Here is a 15664-nt window from a genome sequence, read left to right on the forward strand (position 1 = left end):
GTAGGTGCATGTATGTTCTCCCCATAACTGCGCATGTTTCCTCCCGAAGTTTCGGTTTCCTCCCACAGTCCCAATACTATAAGACCATAAGCCAAAAGAGCAGAATTAGGCCATCTGGCCCATCGAGTCTGCTCTGCCATTCAATCATGCTTGATCCTTTTTTCTTCTCCTCCTCAACCCCAGATCCCAGCCTTCTCCCCATAACCTTCGATGCCATGTCCAATCAAGAACCTATCAAGCTCTGCCTTAAGTACACCCAATGACATATCCTCCACAGTTGCATGTGGCAGCAAATTCCACAAATTCACCACCCTTTGGCTAAAGAAATTTCTCCGCATCCCTGTTTTATACGGACGCCCCTCTATCCTGAGGCTATGCTCTCTTGTTCTAGACTCTCCCACCATAGGAAACATCCTTTCCACATCTACTCTGTCTAGGCCTTTCAACATTCGAAATGTTTCAATGAGATCCCCCCTCGTTCTTCGAAATTCCAATGAGTACAGACCCAGAGCCATCAAACGTTCCTCATATGATAACCCTTTCATTCCCAGAATCATCCCTGTGAACTTCCTCTGGAACCTCTCCAGTGCCAGCACATTTTTTCTAAGATGAGGAGCCTAAAACTGTTCACAATACTCTAAGTGATGCCTCACCAGTGCCTTATAAAGCCTTGCTCTTTTACTCTAGACCTCTTGAAACGAATGCTAACATGGCACTTGACTTCCACACTATAAACTAAACTTGCAAGTTAACCTTTAGGGTGTTCTGCACAAGGACTCCCAACTCCCTTTGCATCTCAGTTATTTGGATTTTCTCCCCATTTAGAAAATAGACCACACATTTATTTCTATTACCAAAGTGCATGACCAATAATTTTCCAACATTATATTTCATTTGCCACTTTCCTGCCCATTCTCCTAATCTATCTAAGTCCTTCTGCATCCTACCTGTTTCTTCAACACTACCTGCCCCTCCACCATTCTTTGTATCATCTACAGACAGGGCAACAAAGCCATCTATTCCATCAGCTAAATCATTGATATACAGCATAAAAAGAAGTGGTCCCAACACTGACCCTGCAGAACACTACTAGTCACTGGCAACCAACGAGAAAAGGATCCTTTTATTCCCACTCGCTGCCTCCTACCAATCAGCCAATGCTTTAACTATGTTAGTAAATTTCCTGTAATACCATGGGCTCTTAACTTGGAAGCAGCCTCTTGTGTGGCACCTTGTCAAAGGCCTTCTGAAAGTCCAGATATATAACATCCACTGCATCCCCTTTAACTATCCTACTTGTAATCTCCTCAATAAACTCCAACAAGTTCGTCAGGCAGGATTTTTCCTTAAGGAAACCATGCTGACTTTATCCTATCTTGTCCTGTGTCACCAAGTATTCCATCACCTCGTCCTTAACAACTGACTCTAACATCTTCCTAACCACTGAGGTCAGGCTAACTGGTCTATAATTTCCTTTCTGCTGCCTTCCTCCTTTCTTAAAGAATGGAGTGACATTTGCAATTTTCCAGGTCTTTGGCACCATGCCAGAGTCCAATGTTTTTTGAAAGATCATTTCTAATGTTACCACAATTTCTAATGCTACCTCTTTCAGAACCCTAGGGTGCAGTACATCTGGTCCAGGTGACTTATGTGACTTTATGTCTTTCAGCTTTTTAAGCACCTTCTCTCTTGTAATAGTAACTGCACCCACTTTTCTTCCTTCACACACTACAATATCAGGTATACTGCTAGTGTCTTTTACAGTGAAGACTGATGCAAAATACTCATTTAGTTCATCAGTCATCTCCTTGTCCCCCATTATTATTTCTCCTGCCTCATTTTCTAGCTGTCCTATATCCACTCCCGTTTCTCTTACATTTTTAAAATACTTAGAAAAACTTTTACTGACCAATATGTACTGGCTAGAAGGCTAATTGGTCACTATAACTTGTCCTGTGATTAGGGAGGGCTTTGGATTTTGGATTAATGTGCTCCCTTCCAGCAAAGGTGGAATCTGTACAGAAGGAACGGTTTGCACCTGAACTGGAAGGGGAACTAATACCCTAACAGGAAGGCTTGCTAGTGCTGCATTTGGTTGTGGGGGGGGGGGGGTGCTTTAAATTAGAGTTGTAGGGGGATAGGAACCAGACAGTGCTAGAACAGACGGTGGAGTGGTTATGGAGAAAAATGTTGTTAAGACTACATACAAAATCAGGAATCAAAAGGTTGAGCATGGTGCGACTAGTGTCCTGAGCTGTGTGTATTTCAATGCAAGGAATATTGTAGGAAAAGCAGATGAGTTATGGCACTGGTCAGCATGTGGAATTATGACATTGTAGCCACCAGTGAGACTTGGTTGCAGGAGGGGCAGGGCTGGTAGCTTGATGCTCCGGAGTTACTTTTAGAAGTGATAGAGCAGGAGGGGTTAAAGGTGTTCCCAGGACACTGTGGGAGGCAAGTGTAGAAACTGCAGGGACCCTAGCAGAAATATCTAAATCATCCTTAAAGACAGATGAGGTACCAGAGGATTGGAGGATAGCTGATGTTGTTCTGCTGTTTAAGAAAGTCTCTAAGAATAAACCAGGAGATTACAGGCTGGTGAGCCTGACATCAGTAGTGGGAAAGTTATTAGAAGATACTCTAAGAGACCAAATATACAAGTATTTGGATAGACAGGGACTGATTAGGGGTAGTCAACATGGCTTTGTGCATGGAAAGTCATGTCTAACCAAACTTATGGAGTTTTTTTGAGCAAGTTACCAGGAATGTTGATGAAAGCAAGGCAATGAATGTTGTTTATGTGGACTTTAGGGTTGCTTTGACGCAGTCCTGCATGGGAAGCTGGTCAAGAGGGTTCAATCACTTGGCAGATGGTTGCCTCTCTGACTGGCGGCCTGTGACTAGGGGTGTGCTATTGGGATCAATAGTGTTATTTGTCATCTATATCAACAGTCTGAATGAAGATGTGGTAGATTTGATCAGCAAATCTGTTAATGACAGCAAGACTGGGGGCATAGTGGTCAGTGAGGAAAACTATCAAAGCTTGCAGTGCGATCTGAACCAGATGGAAAAATAGGCTGAAAAATGGCAGATGGGATTTAAGGTAGACAAGTGTGAGGTGTCGTACTTTGTGAGGACCAACCAAGGTAGGTCTTACACAGTGAACGACAGAGTCCGGTAGAGCAGAGGGATCTGGGAATGCAAATCAATAATTCATTGAAAGTAGTATCAAAGGTAGATAGGATCATAAAGAAAGCTTTTGGCACATTGGCCTTTATAACTCAATTGAGAACATCAGTTGGGATGTTATGTGATACTGGATAAGATGTTGGTGAGGCCTAATTTATGTGCTGTTTCCGTCACCTACCTACAGGAAATATGTAAATAAGATTGAAAGAGTGCAGATTATAGGGAAAATTTGAATAGCTTAGGACTTTATTTCCTACTGTATAGAAGACTAAGGGGTGTTTTGATAGAGGTATACAAAATTATGAGGGGTATAGATAGGGTAAATGCAAGCAGGCTTTTCTCACTGAGGTTGGGCGAGACTACAACTGGAGGTCATGGGTTAAGGGTAGAAGGTGAAATGTTTAAGGGGAGCACAAGGGGAAACTTCATTACTTAGAGGATGGTGAGTGCAGAATGAGCTGCCAGCGCAAGTGGTGGAGGTGGGTGTGACTTCAACATTTAAGAGAAATTTATGGTCCGTGTGCAGTTCAACGAGACTATACAGATTAATGGTCCGGCACAGACTAGATGGACCGAAGGGCCTGATTCTGTGCTGTGGTGTTCTGTGCCACTGTTGGGCTAGTGTTAAATAGGTGGGTTGCTGGACAGTTACTCAACGAGGGCTGAAATGGCCTGTTCCTCTAAATGAGGGCTTCCCAACCTTTTTTATGCCATGGACCCCAGGTTGGGAACCCCTGCTCTAAATAAATAAATGTGGCTGGACAATGTCTCTTGATTATTGTACGTGCTGAGACGTCATCTACTAAGAGAGGGTAGGTATATTAAAAAACCTAAGTCTAAGCGTATGCGAAATTATGTCTGAACAAGAGGCTATGACGAGCTGAGTATCCAAAAATCTTGGGGTCAGAAGTGTTCTGGATTTTTTTTGGGATTTTGGAATATTTAATGAGATATCTCGGGTTCAGCATCATTTCCGACTCTGAATTTATTATGTGCCACCGGTAAGCGGTCTTCCTCTTACACTTATTCATCACTCAACAGTAAAAAATATTACATACGGTACCAATAATATAATGAAAATATACTGTGTGCAGGGTAACAAAAGCAGCACAGTAGCATTGGGAGAATACCGGAATCAGCTGTTGGGCAACAACAAACAACGGCAGGCTTTCTCCACCTACAATGCTGTGTTTTGATTAAAAGGGTACAGGATGCTGCACTTGTATTCTATCTTCTTAAGGTTTTATGCAAGGTATGAAAACAATCAGCATCACACACTTCTTCTGGTGTTAAATCTTCAACAGCGACGCTTTAAAAATTAAATGTCACGTAAGGTTAAAAAAAAACTATCAGCAGCACAGACTTGTTCAGGTGTTAGGTTTTTGTGATCAACAGACGCTTTAAAAATTTCACACTGTGCCTGTTCTTAATTCTCTGCAACAGCCTGCTGAATATTCATGATTACCTTCAATTTTCAGTTTGTCCTGCTAGATCTTTGTTTGTTTCATGATCAGCATACCGTGAAGTGGCATGTGCTCACTGCAACTCTGACGGTACGCAATCAAGGTCTTCATTTTGCACTCTATGCAGTGTTTTTCTAATTTCCATTAACTTCTGTTCATTACAGATGCAGGGTCTCTTCTCAGAACTGTCTATGGTGTGCAGACACCGTTGCATTACCTGAGAACCTTCCTAGCACCTTGTGGAATTTTCCACTTATGACACAAATGTGCACAAAAAGGTTTGGATTTCAGAGGTTTTTGGATTTTGGAATTTCAGATAAGAGGTTCTCAATCTGTAATTCCACAAAAAGCTAAGACCAATTTCCATTCGGTAAGTCATTTTCAGTAATGAAAAATATATTCTAATAAAGCAGAAATTATTTTGGTGAGCTACAGGTATTAATAAACAGCTTTTTAAAATTATTAAAACAGCAGCACACATATTGTAAATGGAACACTATTCAGTCCATAAAGTACAATAATGTAACTTTAAGAAATAGCTTACAAAGAAATTTCAATACCTCTGTGGGAAGTATTGCACACGTATATTGTTACCTGGTAATCCACTTCGGGCGCATATCGCTGCAAATGCAGCTGACTCCATCTCAATGTTGCAAACCCCTGCTTTACAGGCAGCATTCAGGTAATTCATCTTCTCCTCAGCAGTATAGTGGCAGAAAGCACCATCTAAACGGGCCTGGCCTGCGGGAAATAAAATTATTATGGACACGGTCGATTTCCTCATTAGAATCAAATTAAGCTGTTATCCATTATGGACAGTCAGGCACATCCTCTCCATGACCTGCTGAATAAGCAGCAGACACCCCCCCCCCCTTTCGAACAAACTCATTCAGCTCCGCTTTCACAAGTATCATTACAGAATATCTTTCCTACCAAATGCAATAAGCATACACAACAGTTCATCTCTGTGCAACAGGAGAACACTCTTCATAGTACAACTTATTACTTTGTACATTATTATTGCACATTATTGCACACATTGGTACACTATTTTTGTGCACATTATTATTCTGTATTTATTAGTAGTTAAGCACACTGCTTGTGCTGTCTTTACGACAGTTATTTAGTTTATAATATTTTCGCTTAGTAATTCATTCAATAGTATTTTCTAGTTAGAATTAGAAGTGTTTAAAGTATATTCATTGCATGTAAAATATATCGGCATGCGATGACGTCACATCCGGTTTCACCGCATCTTGTGGGAAAACACCGGTTTGAAATTAGCGCGAGGGTGGGGGCTTTCCACGAGGCTCACCTGAGCAGAAGCAGTTTTGCAGGCATGAGAAATCACAGTGAGAGCAACTCTGTAAGTTAATAGATAATCGATATATTGAACTAAGATGTTAATGCCGATCCTGTTAGAAGTAACGACGGTAGATAATGTTTATGCTTTCGTTAGTTAAAGAGTCGCGGATAGTTTGCATGGAAGTGTATTTAAAGTAGTCAATGGAGCAGGTAAACTCTCCCTGTATACTGCACCTTAGTGTAATGTAGTTATAGTCACCTTTGCAAGTATTTACACTTGAAATGTGATATTAAGGAAGGAACAAATACTGTATCAATCTTGTATTGTTTTATCAACAGTTTTCACCATATGTTAATGTGAAGAGTGAACAGTAAATGGTTAATCTTACTGCGATCTGGTCTGCATTGGCTGTGGTTTATCCGGACGTTAAATTCGGCGTTCGTTACACCCGAAGGAGAACGTTACACTGCTATATGTGTTTTTAAATGTTGCTGCTGTTACAAAAGAATTTCCCACTCAGGTTCAATAAAGTAATATTATTATTAAATTACAGAAGATTCACAAGAAGTATAGTAAAATCTTTTTAGTATCAATAGACTAGTGAAGTTTGTGAAGCAACTGGAAATGCACTAAAGTATCCTTTGTTAATGTATGCTATCCATATTTTTCTCCATATGAAAATAATAACAGCTCATAGAGGTCTAATAAACATGTTTGCACATAGCTCTGTTAGGTTTTATGCTCTGACAGATGCATAACATGATAGTTTCTGATTCATTTACAAGTTCCTGACACTTTTGCTCATACATTAAGCAATTTTCTAGACCATTTTAGAACAAAGTGTGAACTCTCATATAGTTCAAAGTGCGTAAAGAATCAGGACTTTTTCCTGAAAGAATGAATCAAATTCATTTTTAAAGAGACATTCACTTTCTAGTTACAAATTACATAACTCTATTTAAATAACTCTGCTGCAGTGATGAACTTTGAGCATGCCTCTAGTTCATAAATTTAATCTCTTGATTACTAGCTGAGGAATGTAATTGCTACACCTTATGCTATCAACATGAAATTCCATGTTTTTGTATAAGCATGACAGACTTGCAGGGTATATCTGTCACTGAGGAACTGCGGCACTCTTATGAGAAACCATTGCAAACTAATTATTAAGTTTACAATTTTAGACGTTGAAGCAATTCTACCTCTTATTAAAGATGTGCTTGACTAGAGGATTGCTGGTAAGGTTTCTTTCAAAAAGTAAAGATCAGAGATAGCACTTTACCCAAAAAAATGTAAGTAGAAAATTTGATTTTGTTTAGAGGTACAGTGTGAAACAGACCCTTCTGGCTCTTTGAGCTGCACCACCCAGCAGCCCCAATTTAACCCTAGGTTAACCAATTAACCTATTACCGGAATTTCTTTGGACTGAGGGAGGAAACCAGAGTAAACCTATGCATCCACGGGAAGGACGTACAAACTCCTTACAGAAAACACTGGAATTGAACTCCTGACTCCAATACCCCAAGCTGTAACAGCATCATGCTAACCTCCATGCTGTTGTGATGCCCCAGGTTTAATGCATCAAGAAGTGGCATACAGTAACTGCTTAAGAACTCATGCTGCTCCACAGAAGATGTTTGGTTACTGGGCCTGGATAGTAACAACATTTTCAGTACTCTGAAGAATCTAACAGTTTTAAAAAGAGGAATCTTAATTCCCAGTCTAATGAAGCTTTACTAAAATGAACAACTGGAAGAGTTACTTGCGACAAGAATTAATAACACGAACAGTCTCTTGGGGGAGAAAAGGGATGGTGTTTACTGCTGGAGGAAGAAGAACATGACAGGAAGACATTTAGCCTTTTAACCATCTTGTCCTTCCAAACAAATTTGAAAATTGCATACATCTACAAAAATATGGCTCTCAAAAGATATATGAAAAGGGATGTCAAGTTAATCACCAGCAGTTTTGAAATAACAGGTAATGTGAAGACCAAGTATTATCGAACAACATATATGTCACCATATGCAACCCGGAGATTCATTATCTTGCAGGTAGAGTAAATAACAGAAACAGAATATAATTAATGAAAAGATCTCATCCACAAGACGGACGAACACCAATGTGCAAAAGACCAAAAAGTATGGAAATAAATATCAAGAACATGAAATGAAGACTCATTGAAAGGAAGCCCATAGGTTGTAGGAACAGTTCAGTGTTGAGGTAAGTGAGGTTAACTGAAGTTATCTCTTCTGGTTCAAGAACCTGATGGTTGAGAGATAATAACTGTGCCTGAATCCAATAGTGTAGGTATTGAGGCTCCTGTACCCTCTTCCTGATGGCAGAAGCGAGAAGAGAGCATGGCCTGGATGGTGAGAGTCCTTGATGATCGATGCTGCTTTCCTGCAACAGCACCCCCTGTAGATGTGCTTAGTGATGGAGAGGGCTTTAATCATGATGGACTAGGTTGTCTACCAAATGGACCACAACCTTGTCATGGTTTGGAGGCTTGTGTGCCTCAATGACCCAGAGAAGCTTATATTTTGGCTCTTGGTAAGGTCACCCATGCCAAACAGGTCAAAGGGTAAAGCGCTGACAAACAGGGGTCCACCAGTATCCAGGTTCAGGAGTTCAGCTTAGGGCTAACATCCCTGACCGGACAAACAAAACTGTTACAGAAACAGTAATGAAGAATCCTTCTGCATTAGAGTGCAATGGTATTCCTGATTCTCTACCCAGGACATGCATGGCTGACAGTTGAAAACCAAGAGGAAGCTACTGGCACGATGAAGAAAGCCCTGAACACCACCAGGACTAAAGATGTAGAAATGGATAAAGGATCTTCATTGCTGACCTAAATGCCAGCAGATGCAACCGGCAGTACATAAGGAAGGACTGGGCTGTATCCACTAACACTGTAGGCTTTTCCATTCCAGTGCATTGGTATTTCCACACCAGTCCATGATATAACCAGTCAATATACTCTCCACCATACACTTATCAAAGTCTGTCAAAGTTTTAGATGACATGCTGAATCTTCGCAAACTTCTAAGTAGAGGCACTGCCATGTTTCTTTGTAATGGCACTTACATGTGGGGCTCAGGAGAGAGCCTCTGAAATGAAAACACTGAGGAATTTAAACTTTCTGACCCTCCCCAGCTCTGATCCCCAATGGAGATTGGCTTACAGATCTCCGGTTTCTTCCTCCTGTCGTCAACAATCACTCCTTGGCCGTGCTGACATGGAGTGAGACAGTGTTTTTGTTGCACTATTCAGCTAGAGTTTCGATCTCTCTCCTATATGCTGACTCATCACCACCTTGATTCTATACGGTGGAGCCATCAGCAAACTTGAACATGACACTGGAGCTGTGCTTACCCTCATGGTTTTAAACATAAAGCAAGAAGAGCAGGGGGCTAAGCACACAATCTGTACTGATCACAAGATAAAGGAGCAGAAGTAGGCCATTCGGACCATCAAGTCTGCTCCGCCACTCCACCATGAGCTAAACTATTCTCCCATCTAGTTCCAATTTCCGGCTTTTCCCCCATATTCCTTGATACCCTGACTAATTAGATACCTATCAATCTCCTTCTTAAACACCCTCAATGATTGGGACTCCACAGCTGTATGTGGCAATGAATTCCATAAATCCATGACCCTCTGGCTAAAAAAATTTCTCCTCATCTCTGTTTTAAATGGGTACCCTCTAATTCTAAGACTGTGACCTCTTGTCCTGGACTCGCCCACCAAGGGAAACAGCCTTTCTCCACATATACTCCATCCAACCCTTTCAACATTCAAAATGTTTCTATGAGATCCCCTCTCATTCTTCTATACTCCATTGAATACAATCCAAGAGTTGACAAATGCACCTCATGTTAGTCCCTGCATTCCAGGAATCCTAGTGAATCTTCTCTAAACTCTCTCCAACATCAGTACATCCCTTCTAAGATGGGGGCCCAAAACTGCACACAGTATTCCAAATGGGGTCTGACCAGCGCCCCATAGAGCCTCATCAACACCTCCTTACTCTTATACACTATTCCTCTTGAAATAAATGCCAACATAGCATTCGCTTTCCTTACTGCTGATCCAACCTGGTGGTTAACCTTTAGGGTATCCTGCACGAGGACCCCCAAGTCCCTTTGCACTTCCGATTTTTGAATTTTCTCCCCATCTAAATAATAATCTGCCCGACTGTTTCTTCTTCCAAAATGTACAACCGTACATTTCTCAACATTGTATCTCACCTGCCAGCTCTTTGCCCACTCTCCTAAACTGACCAAGTCTCTCTGCAACCTTTCCATTTCCTCAGCACTTCCTGCTCCTCCACCTATCTTGGTGTCATCCGCAAACTTAGCCACAAAACCATTTAATCCATAATTTAAATCATCGATATACAGTGTAAAAAGAAGAGGCCCCAACATCGACCATCAATGTTCAGACCCCTGGTGTATAAGTACTGACAAGTATTTATTCATGGCCCAGTCCACTGATTCAAAGCAACCCAGCTCTTCAGCCTCCCACGACCACCTCTCTGTTGTTCGTACCTCTGGGGAATTGCTTTACCTGGATCCAGGTAGGAGGAGGATAACTAGGTGATAAAATAACCTGAAATGTGGTCTAGCAATCAGGTAACTTTAAGCTGGTATGTAAATTCTGCCTGTTTGTACTGGAAGCATTATGGAACATGCCTGTCTGCAGAGAATTAATAGTGAAATGGCTTACTAAAATATCTGAAGTAACATGCCTCTAAGGCCTGTATTTTCGATTTGGATATCACTATGTCTTAGGGGAGCCCAAATCTACTTTAAGATCCGATGCCTTTGCATTGCAGAAGGAAATAAAACTAGACATTCGGTTTAAGAAGGCTGCAGGAAGTGATGAAAGAGAGTCTTTGCAATACCTATAAGAAGTCTGGTTCTGACAGCTCCTTGGCTATTACACTCCATGGGTGGAATGTTTATATCTTGCAACTGAGAGTCAAATACAAAATTACACTCCTCTGGTGTCTCTATGGTTAAATTATTGCAAAACACAAGAAAGCTCAAAGATAACCCTCTAGATTCCAGGAAAACAATAAGGCGATAATCCTCCAATGTACTTTGGTGCTAGTTTATGAAAGACACTCCCTGGTATTTTGCACCCAGCGTCATTTCCCAGGAATCACTTCTAGGCATGCACAAGCACACACTCCGGATAAAAACCAGATTGGATGAATGGCTTCCTACTGCAACTCACGAAAATCCCTACTGCAATTATGACTGCATATTAAACAATAAAAGATAACCAGCAGATATGGACTTGTGTACATCACCTTTGGAAGAGGTGGTGGGGGCTGGTGGCACGGGAGGAACTGATCAGGAAAAAAATGCAGCATTTTCATGGCACTAAATGCTCCATTGTTTTGACCACTCAGAGTACGTGACTCTACAGATTCCTTGCAGAGGTTTCTCATACTGTACAGAGCAGATGTTGCTGTAGAACCTTGTTCCGCAACAATACTTCCTCTGCAATGTAGAACGATGACCATCTGTGGAGAACCACTTCAAAAATACATGGAGCCATAGATGAATGGTTAATCTGACAGCAAAAGTAAACCACTAGGTGCACAACTTGTCAATATAGTTAATGAGTGACTGCCAATGGTTTAGTCTCCAGAAAGCAGAATCTGATGTCAGCAGCGCTATTAACAATAGGGAAAAATCAGTTTGATTGACACCCTCATACTCAGAGGTGCAACCACAGCTTATGAATGGAGGTCATTAACTGTTCAATTGTTTCTAGTAAAATAGCACTTTGTCATGCCTGCTTCTTTCCTTTCAAAACAGTGTCTGAAAATGTCATCCATTTCATTCTATTCAGTGGAGGGTTACAGTCCTTCTTGTGGCTTTTATGGAGCTTTATAGCTTCACCGATAAACTCAGATTTCTGATTCTAAGTTCACTTTCATAAACAGTAATTTCCAGCTGGACTGATGGGCAGGGCTGACTTACTCTGACCACTCACATTTTGCTCATTTCTATTTATTAAATCTTCTGAACTAATGCCACAGTATTAGTGATAATGCTATTTCAATGAAAACGATATATTGTGCAGCCCATATGAGATTTCATTTTGTGAATGAAATCCTTGTGGAATCCTGAGGCAAAACAATAAGCCCATGCCATTAATGAAACACCTGAGGCCGTCAAAGGAAACAATGCCATACCTTAACTTCCAGTAGAAATCACTGGCTCATAACTTGTGCTGAGAAAATAATGGTGAGTGAATAAACATTCCTTGCCATGACAGAAGAAACCTCGCAGCATTTTCTGGAGCCCACACAACTGCAGATAATTGCAGAAGTGCAGAAATCCATTTGCCACTGTCAGTGATTTCCTGCATCTTCACAGTGATTTGTTGCAACTTTCTCCAAAGCAACCTGCAGAAATTATTGAAGTGATAATAGCTTCAGGTTTTTCACAACCACTTCTTGAGATTAAAGAGCACTGAAGTGCTACCTTTCCTTGCATGTGGTATAAGTGTTGATGCCTAACACTATCATGAACACCTAACACACCTCCCTTACCCCAATAAAACAATTTTTGAATGCGAATTTTGATAAATATTTCAAAATACAGTGCCCAGTTAAAATGAAAAACGTATAACTTTATGTTAATTTCTTGTGATATTTCAGACTTGGCCTCCTCATGCCTGTTATTCAAGTTCATAGGATATTTAAAAGTGTGGTTATTTATTTTCCCAGATTTGGACATTGTTGGTAAATGCTGCAATTATTTTTTAACTGGATTTAAATTCCTTTGTTCTTGTGGTGCACCTTGTCCACCGTGACTGCTGCCAGCGTGTCCAACGATTCAGAATATAGCGATGAGCTCCTTGAAATGGGGCAGTCGTTCTGCAAAAATACTCCCACAACTTCATTAGGCAAACATCTACAGGACACATTTTGAGCAGAAGGAAAGTGATGCCTAAATGGGAACTTGTGGATGGTAATATTTCCATTTGCTCTGAGAGTCACAGAGACATACAGCACAGAAACAGGCTCTACTGATGGTAATACAACCGCCAGCTACTTCTTCAGGCAGCTCGTTCCAAATATGGATGATCCTCTCATTGAAAAAGTTGTCCTTCATGTTTCAATGTAATCTCTCCCCTCTCACCCTAAACCTATCTCCTCTAGGTCTTGATTCCTCAACTCTGGAACAAAGACTACGTTCACTCAGCCTACTGTGTCCATCATGATTTTATACACCTCTGTAATATTACCTGCCATCTTCCCAGGTTTAATCTCAGTCCCTATAGTCCTGTAAATTGTAAATCTCTTCTGCAAATTCTCCTGCAGCAGGATGACTGAACACAATATTCCAAGTGCAACCTCACCAACATCTTGCCCCTGCTGCTGGTCTGGTCTGATTTTAATGTCGTAGAAGTCACAGGTTTGGGAAGAGCTAGAATTGGCCCACATGTGGAATTACAGGACAATTTGCAGCCAAACGCACTGCAGGCACGGGGTGATGGTGTTGGCAGAGATAAACAGAATTTTGGATTGGGTGTTAATCAAGGGTTGCTGCATCCTGGATGGCTTCAAGCGCCTCAAAGTTGCACCATTGCACTTAGCCAGTCAAATGGGAAGTATTCCACCATATCTGTTTTCTCATTTTTAATTCCTATAAACAGCCAGAATAACTTAGCTTCCTCCTCCACCGAGGCTCCCTGATCTGCAAATCCACCGTTTTCTGCTTTTATTCCGCTATTGTTGTTGTGTGCCTCATAGATGGAAAGAGAATACAAGGACATGACTCACTTGCCAGAGTATATCCGGTATTTACATACTGCGCCTACAGAATTTTTGATTAATGGTAGAACTGTGAGTATGTTAATTTTAAGGCTCGGAGTTACTGTAAGGACTCTGAATAACAAGAGTAGACAGTATGCATTGCTCACGCTGGAAATTCTGACACAGGTTAATGTGTGGGAAGATAGTTAGTGGAAGGTTTCAAGGCATATTAAGAAAAGAAGTTTTATCCAAGCAGTGATATGATCAAAGATGATTACATGAAAGGTCAAGAGAGGCAGAAACTTTCATCATATTTAATATAGAGAATAGAACAGTTCCATAGAACAAAGGAACAGGTTCTTCGCCCCACAATGATGTGCTGAGCCAATTCCATCCATAATCAAATGGCCAGCTAAACTGATTTGTTCTCCCTACATAATGTTCATATCCTTTCATTTTCCTCATGTGCCTCTCTAATGGTCTCTAATGTTTCTGCCTCCATCACCACCTGAGACATCACATTCTAGAGATGCACCATTCTCTGTGTAAAAATACTTGCCCTTCACGTCTCCTTTGAAATTATACTCCCCTCATCTTTAAAGCATGCCCTCTGGTATTAGACATTTTAATGTCTGGGAAAAAATACTCTCTGTCTACTCTATCTATGCCTCTTGTAATCGCATAAACCTCTGTCAAATCTCCCCTCAGCCTCTGCCATGCCAAAGGAATCAACCCAAGTTTGTTCAATCTCTCGTTACAGCACATGCATCTGATCTAAGCAACATCCTGGTAAATCTCTTCCGCACATTCTCCAAAGCCTCAACATCCTTCCTATAAAGGGGCGACCAGAACTGTATGCAAAACTCTAGTTGCAGTCTAACTAGAGTTTTATAAAGCTACAACATAACTTCCTGATCTTTGAACTCACACTTGACTAGGTTAAACTTCATTTGCCGTTTCTCCACCCAGATCTGTAACTGATCTATATCCCATTGTATTCGTTGCTGATTTGCTATGCTCGCCACACCACCACCAATTGTTGGATCATCTGCAAACTTACTAGCCCACCCACCTAGGTTTTCATCCGGTTCATTCATATATATCACAAACAGCAGTTTCCAGCACAGATCCCTGCAGAACACCACAAACCACAGACCTCCAGCTAAAACAAGTCCCTTAAACCACTACACACTGTCTTCTACCGGCAACCCACTCCAAATGGCCAACTCACCACAGATCCCATGCATCTCAATCTACTGGATGAGCCTCCCATGAGGGACCTTATGAAACACCTTACTGAAATCCACGTTAGCAACATCCACAGCTCTACCTTCATCAATCACTCTCATCACCTCATCATAAAACTCAATTAAGTTAGTAAGACATAACTTATCCCGCACAAAGCCGTGCTGGCTCTCCCTAATCAGGCCACGGTTCTCCAAATGCTCATAAATCCTATCCCTAAGAATTCTCTCCAGTAAGTTCCCTACCACTGATGTGAAATTCATAGTCTATAGCTTCCTGGATCATTCTCTTCTTGAAAAATTGGTCACCATTAGCTAATAACCAGTCCTCTGGGACCTTGCTATGGTTAGAGAGGACATGAAGGTAATAGTCAATCACTTCACTTGCCTCTCTCAATAACCAGGGGTATATCCCACCTGGCCCTGGGGACTTATCCACCTTAATGTTCTTTAAGAGACACATTACCTCCTCTTTTACCTCAAAATGCCAAGCATATCAATATGCTTAGCACCGATCTCCCTCTCCTCCACATCCTTCTCCTTGGTAAGTACTGATGTATTCATTAAGAACATCACCCACATCCTCCACATCCAAGCAAATGTTGCTCTCTTTATCCTTAAGTGGTCCTACCCTCTTTCTAGTTACCCTCTTGGTCTTGATAGAATGCCTTGGGGTGGT

The 15664-nt window shown here is 41.2% G+C and overlaps 1 protein-coding gene across 3 annotated transcripts in view; it reads right to left on the minus strand.

The window, feature by feature from the left end:
* The window catches only part of LOC132378469 (uridine phosphorylase 1-like), a 61304-nt gene that overhangs the window by 2639 nt on the left and 43001 nt on the right, over positions 1-15664 (minus strand). For all 3 annotated transcript variants that reach the window (XM_059945405.1, XM_059945404.1, XM_059945403.1), the window contains one exon: positions 5247-5393. In XM_059945405.1, coding sequence (XP_059801388.1) covers positions 5247-5393 — 147 coding nt within the window. The remainder of the gene's footprint in view (positions 1-5246; positions 5394-15664) is intronic.

This window comes from Hypanus sabinus, chromosome 20 (genome assembly GCF_030144855.1).
Source record: "Hypanus sabinus isolate sHypSab1 chromosome 20, sHypSab1.hap1, whole genome shotgun sequence".
NCBI classification, from domain to species: domain Eukaryota; kingdom Metazoa; phylum Chordata; class Chondrichthyes; order Myliobatiformes; family Dasyatidae; genus Hypanus; species Hypanus sabinus.